Source organism: Morone saxatilis, unplaced genomic scaffold (assembly GCF_004916995.1).
Source record: "Morone saxatilis isolate NCDOM2014 unplaced genomic scaffold, NCSU_SB_2.0 Contig11, whole genome shotgun sequence".
NCBI classification, from domain to species: Eukaryota; Metazoa; Chordata; class Actinopteri; family Moronidae; genus Morone; species Morone saxatilis.
The window spans coordinates 26,987,812-26,994,488 of NW_023339663.1; the positions used below are offsets into that span (position 1 = coordinate 26,987,812).

Here is a 6,677-nt window from a genome sequence, read left to right on the forward strand (position 1 = left end):
CACACACACACACACATTTCCTTCCTACTGTCCTGATTTTTTTTAAAAATATTCCTCAAGTTCATTTTTTCAAGTTTCCCTGTGTATTCCTGTTCCTGTAGGGATATTTGGACCTCATGCTGATATAAATACAATCACCCACCCCCATGCACACTATTTGCAAGCATTTAACAGGGTTATAGGTTAACCTGGATCAAGTATAATGTAATATGTGCTGAGACTGGGTGTGTATGATAGAGCAGTCATCCAGTCTAACGGAGGGGTGGGAGGATGGGGGGGAGCCGCATCCATTAGAGACACAGCTTCAGCTTTGAATTGTGTTAGCAATCCAGGCTGCTCTAGTCGAACCCTTTGATGCTGTCTGATGCCAGTGGCTGTCAAGTGTTCTGTATAAATGTGTGTGTGTGTGTTGGTAGATGGATTAGATGGCTGCATAGGAAGGAGAGGAGGGGCGGCTGCTGTTTTTGGGGATGAAGGAAGAGGTTGAGAGAGGGTGAAAAAATGGGGAGAGGCAGGGTACTGATTGAGCAGACGGTGGGGTAGGGGTGTGCTTTTGTGGAAAGAATGGGGGATTGGGTTGATGACAGAAGTTGATAAAGGTAAAGAGATACAGTATTAACCAACAGAGGTACAGGAGGAGAACAATGAGTGTGATCTTCAGAAATGTTTATATTAAGCTGTTAAAATTTTAAAAAGGAGCATACATGGAAAAAAGATATTATTTCCTCATCTTTATGATTATTATTATTGGATACTGAGTCATTAACTAGTACTCTAAACTTCAAAGTTTTGCTCAGTACAAAAATATTAAAATCAAAAATACCTAAAGTATCAAAAATAAAACTAGCAACTATTTTAGAACTGTGTTTATTATATATTACAATATTATGTACTTATTACTGATGCCTTAATGTGTAAGCAGCATTTAAATGGAAGGGATAGAGCACATTTTTAGGGCTTCAACTCACCATTATTTTTCATTACCGACATATGCATCATTCTGCACAGTAAATCAGTGAACTGGGACAATAACTGCTGACCTATCGATCAACATTGTTTAACCATATGTAACATCTGTCGATATTAATATGTATTTTTGTCTGTGTGTTGCCAGTGCTCCTATCCTGTGTGGGAGGACTTCAGTGCCAAGGCCACTAAGCTGCATTCCCAGCTCCGGTAAGTTTCTTTGACAATAAAACAAAATGCTCATATCTCAGACAATCCCTTATCCCAAAAACAAATGGAAATTCCTATGAAGGCCCATTGCCTCAAAAATACAAACTGTCCTCCCTGAAATTGCAATGTGTCAGTGTCAGTGTTTTGCTTCATCTACGTGTTAAAATTAGACAATGGACCAGTGTGTGTATTACACACCATGTTTTTGTCATAAACCTAAGCAAGTATACTTGGTTTATCAAGATAGTAGATAAATATCATTATAGTTTTGGTACCTAAACCAAACCTCAACCGTCAATTGAAATGTTCTCAGTAAACAGAGCAACAAGACAAAGAGAACAGAGAACAAACCAGACATTGCATATTATTGCTAACTTAACCACTAGAAAATACCGGGTCAGTGTCACATTTTGCTTTGCCTAGTCATGAAAAGTACGTGGTTGACCGATGTGTGAATTATATGCTTTGGCATGATTCTGGGTTAGTATTTTTGGAGCAATGCCATTGGAGGAATGGATGTTGATTTTCGGGATAACGGGCTGTTGGACAAATGGGCTTTCAGTGCAATGGGACATGTTTCAGACTATGGAGGATTTGGAATAAAGGGCCATCGGAGCAATAGGCAGTCCCCATATAAAACAGTGTGTAGTTTAGATAAAATCTACAGTTCTGAAACTCATTCAGAGCAGGTGCTCATTAAAAAAACCTTAACCATAATGCCATTTTATCTTAATGAGTTTTTTACTCTGTTCATCTAGAACCACTGTTCTGGCTGCTGTGGCTTTCCTGGATGCCTTTCAGAAGGTGGCAGACATGGCCACCAACACCAGAGGTAGGATAACATCTGTGTGTGTGTTTGGGTGTGTGAGTGTGCCAAAGAAAGAACTGATTCCCAGCTCAGAAAACTATGAACTGTGTGCATCGGTACTTGTGTCACTTTGCCAGTGCCGTGTTGTGTTTTGGTCTTCTAAAGTGCCCTGCACATGGCAGCACTATTAGGAATCTTGTTATGTTGTTGAGATATCATCAAGCAGTCTACTAAACTCTCCTTTGACTGATGAAAGTGTTTCCAGCAGCCTAAAGGTACCCTTTGTCCCAAACTTCAAAGCAGTTGCACTGCACTGTTTACAGAGGCAAAAAAGACGGAAGTACTGTAACTCAGAGAGGTCAATAGAAGGTATTTCTGTAGCAGGATATGTTTTGTTAGACTTCCCAATGCAATAGGAAGGCCAGTTTTGCATTCTAGTGTTTTGCAAACAGCATGGGTTTTGGAAGCTCCTACCAGTGTTGATAGTTATTGCCAATCTGTCATATCTTTAAATTTGTCAATTTTGTGAAGCATAAAAATCCTGAATTCTGTCTTTCTATCAGGGTTGTATTATTGTCAAGCTGGAAAGGTTGCTGAAGCATGTAAACAAGTAAAGCACAGATATCAATTCAACAATAACAAGAATATTGATTTAGAATTTAGATTTAAACAAATTAGAACCATTTTGAATTCAGGATTAGGATGCTAATCGAGCGAGTTCTACAAAAATCCAGGTAGTAATAAATTAAAGGGAAAACCAATAAAAAGGTTAGCACTGTAATTGCCATTAGCTGCTGTTTTTCACTGGAATGTGTCATGTTGTTAAGTAAAAGTGTTGAAAATGCAGGTGTAAATGTCAAATGTAACTTTAAACAACATTTAACAACTAGTTATCAGCAAGTTGCCTCACTTCTAAATACTATTCTAATAAAATTGTCCATTATTAAGCTATCCTGAGACTGTGGAAACATGGTTTTGGTCCTGCGCAGCACTCAGCTCAAAACCCACTGAACTTTATAGAATTATGGTCAATGGATTTTATTTTGTGTTTTTGGCTTGACACTCTTGATATTCTATGTGTAAGCTTAAAGCGCGGCACTAGCTTTAATGTGTGTGGGCTGAGGGCTGAGAAGGTCAGACAAACACTCACCGCCCACTGAAGGCCATCTGAATACTATGGTACCACTGAGGAAAGAGTGGGAAAGGGGAGAGACGACTGGGGCTGTGATACAGGGAATTTCTCCTCCAGTTGTGACTTATTAGGTGCAGCTGCCAGACAGTGTATGCGATGGTGATGTGTGTGCGTGTGTGTGTTTGCGGCCCCAGGTGGAATCCTTAGGAGGATACAGGAAGAGGCTCGTGCTGCTTTTACAGGCCAGACAGGAACTCACCAAGCTCTGTCAGCTCATTGCACATGCTGCTACCACTGCCACACACAGAGAGGGAAAAATATAACATAAATGATGTTGGCACGGAGATGCGAACTGCGCAGCAGAGGCTCTTTGTACTTTCTGTACTGATGAGTCATTCCTGTTGAAGTCCATTTGTCAGATTGCTGTACAATTGCTGCTCTTTCTCAGTGTGTGTGATGTTCTCTAATAGATTTGTTAAATGGATGGAGGCAGAAGACGGCAGCAATAATGATGCTCTCTGTCTTCCTGCCATTCGCTATATCAATGTGCCACTTATTGCAGCGTCTGTGTATGTGTGTGAGTCAAGCCCAAAGGGTACTGATGATCCTGTGCTCTGCTCTTGTACCGACACTCCCATTTATGAGCCTGCACTGGCTGTGTTTCCATTCAGCGTGTCAACCAAATTTTATGTGAACTGAAGCCTTTCATCAGCTGGGTGACAATGAAAAACTGGCTCCCTGAATATTACGTATGGAATATTTCTGGAAGTCATGGTGGCCAAAGGCAATGCATAAACACTAATGACATTTATATTGAATCAGATTAAATATGCACTATCCACTCAATATGCTAGTGGCATGGCCCGAGAGATGGCAGTGTTGATTGGTCCATCACTTAAGTCAAGCCACAGCTGCACTTAGTGCTAATTAGGGAATGTTAGCATGCTGAAAATCATCATTCTAGCATTGTTATTGTCAGCTTGTTAGCATGCTGCTACCGTGGTAGTAGACTCTGAAAAATTAAGCCAATCTGGGAGTGCCAAAAACTGCAGTTCCTTGAATGGCCACTTGAAACTAGCGCCAAAAGTTAAGCTGCCATGTTAAAATGTCCAACTTCACAGCCAAAATAAAAATGTTTACAGCCTTATACAAGGCTTTGTATAAGGCTGTAAACAGTTTTGGTCTCTATGGCTAATTTCCCCATTCATGAATAGTGGTGAATTTTTATATATTTCACCCTTTTAAATTATATTGAGGCTTAAAGTTATGCATAATTAAGGGCATAACTGCTTTGAGTGACATATTGCCATCACAGGTGGCTGGTTTCAGAAGCCAGGCTTCATTAAGCCCTCCTCGGCTCCACCCACGCTCCACGTGCCCAATTTTGGAATAGCAGAGTCAAGACTCCCAAGCTGGCAATGGCCAGTGCCCACTCTGAACCTCACACTGGCTCTTAAAGAAACATATGGGTGATGTCACAGTGACAACATCCATTTTTACTTATACAATCTATGTTTGATACATCATTTGCAAAAACAAAGGGTACTTAGATGGAGGTTGCTGTTATTTGTGCTCAGTGTATCCCTTTTTTTCCTTTTAACCATCCAACCCAGAGGTCAAATGAGGACATGGACGGGAAGAATGAAATAATATTTTAAACACAACTTATTAAAATTTGATCACCTACAACTTTCATAATAAAGTTCCTCCTGAGATGAAGAAAATGTAGGGAATAGGGGACAATATCTTTAAAATTCTGAACAAAGCTGCATACTGCATCACATTCTGTGTGAGGTGGCCAACGGGAAATAGTCCAACAACTACTTGTTTTGTTCTGCTGGATCATGGCCAGGTCTTGTTTTCTTCTGGGTCCCTACTGTTTAGGTCCCAGATATATTAAGTTTTCCTCTCAAGCTGACGAAGTTAAAGCAGCACAGAGGGTGAGAGAAACCGTTTTTTCTGTGTTTGAGATGGTGTGTGTGCGCGTGTGTGAGAGAGAGGGATTTAGCAAGTGGGTGAAATCCAGCAGGAGGAAATGTGCAAGTGTTTGTGAATTCCCTGGTGAGGGGTGAATTTGAGTGCACTTTCAGATGTGCTCTCTGCTCCACTCTTATAGCCCAAACATTCAATTTCCCCAGGGCGAACTGACTGTGTGTGTGTGTGTGTGTGCGTGGGTGTATGGTGTGACAGCATACACAGTATACACAACGTGTCTGCTGCAATGATGTGGGTTGGTGGAGGCCCTGTGCGTGTGTGGTGTGTTTCCCATGTTTAATAATCTGTCCATTTGGCACTGTTTAACAACTCCTCTTCATCCTTGCTTCAGGAGACACACACAGTAGACATGCTTCCATATTCACACTTAGGCACAGACATACAGCTTTATTTGAAAGTTTCTTCTAGTCTTTCACAATCTAGTCATACAAACATTTTATGCTCCATTGTACTTTTTAAACATAAATAATTTCTCGTCACTTTCCTTTTGATAGTGTCTTGTGCCTCTATATACACCTCTTCTAGTTGAAGTTTTGTCATTTTCTATTCCTGCTCAATATTTTTCAGTGTTTGTATATAGGCAACTTGTATCTTATAGTAGTTACATAGATTTTCTATTTATAAAATGCAGTTTATTATAGTAAATTATTCTATTGTGTGCTAATTTGTCATTTTCTCATATGATGAAAGTACAAACTAAAGTAACATGACATGCAGATTTTATGATATGACAGTAATATTACTAATAACACACTGGTTTGAAACTTTATGGGTGGTCAGCAAAAGCTGATTAAAATGATATTTGAACAAAAGTTTATGAAATTTTCAGCTTTAAATATGTTAAGTCAGCACCATGGACAGCCAATGCTCAGAGGTCTTAGCTCTGTCTGTGTATTTGTGTATGTGTACAAATTCTTTGTTTTAGGAAAAGTAAAAATAAAACCTATTTAGTTTTATAAAATACTTGTAACCTCTAATACTGCTTTTTATGGGGACGCCAGGTCTAGGACAGTGTTGTATCTGTTTATCTGCACCACACAATGCTACCGATGTGTTGTAGTTTGAGTCTTTAAACTCTGAAAGGGCTTTTGCTCTTTAATGATGAAAAAAAACACTTGTGTACCACTTTTCAGTTTTTACTGTTTTACTCATCAACTTCTCTCTCTTTGTTCCCATGTTGAAAATAACATTGTTGTTGATTATGATGATGATGAATCTCTTCATCCAACTTACTCCCCCTCACTTTTTCTCTTTTCGCCTCCATACTCTCTGCAGTAGCAGCAGTAAAACCTGGGTCAATCCCAGGACTCTCACTATGCACACTTGGCACAAGGAGCAGCAGTAAAGTGCTACTGTGTGTGTGTGTGTGTGAGACTGAGAAATGATGAGGATAATGATCTGATGGTACAGAATGTCTGGCGGTTTTATTGCCAGGCTGTCTGCCTAAATATGAATACGAGGTTTCATAATGAATATCATAAATCTCATTGATACACACACACATGCATGCTCTCATGCATGTAGACACAGAGCTGAAATCCCCCTTCTTTACACTTCTAAAGTAAA

The 6,677-nt window shown here is 39.8% G+C and overlaps 1 protein-coding gene across 6 annotated transcripts in view; it reads left to right on the forward strand.

Annotated features, from left to right (window-relative positions):
- Positions 1 to 6,677, forward strand: part of mtss1lb (MTSS I-BAR domain containing 2b) — a 71,722-nt gene that overhangs the window by 21,805 nt on the left and 43,240 nt on the right. For all 6 annotated transcript variants that reach the window (XM_035682146.1, XM_035682144.1, XM_035682149.1 and 3 more), the window contains exons 2-3: positions 1,115 to 1,176; positions 1,935 to 2,008. In XM_035682146.1, coding sequence (XP_035538039.1) covers positions 1,115 to 1,176; positions 1,935 to 2,008 — 136 coding nt within the window. The remainder of the gene's footprint in view (positions 1 to 1,114; positions 1,177 to 1,934; positions 2,009 to 6,677) is intronic.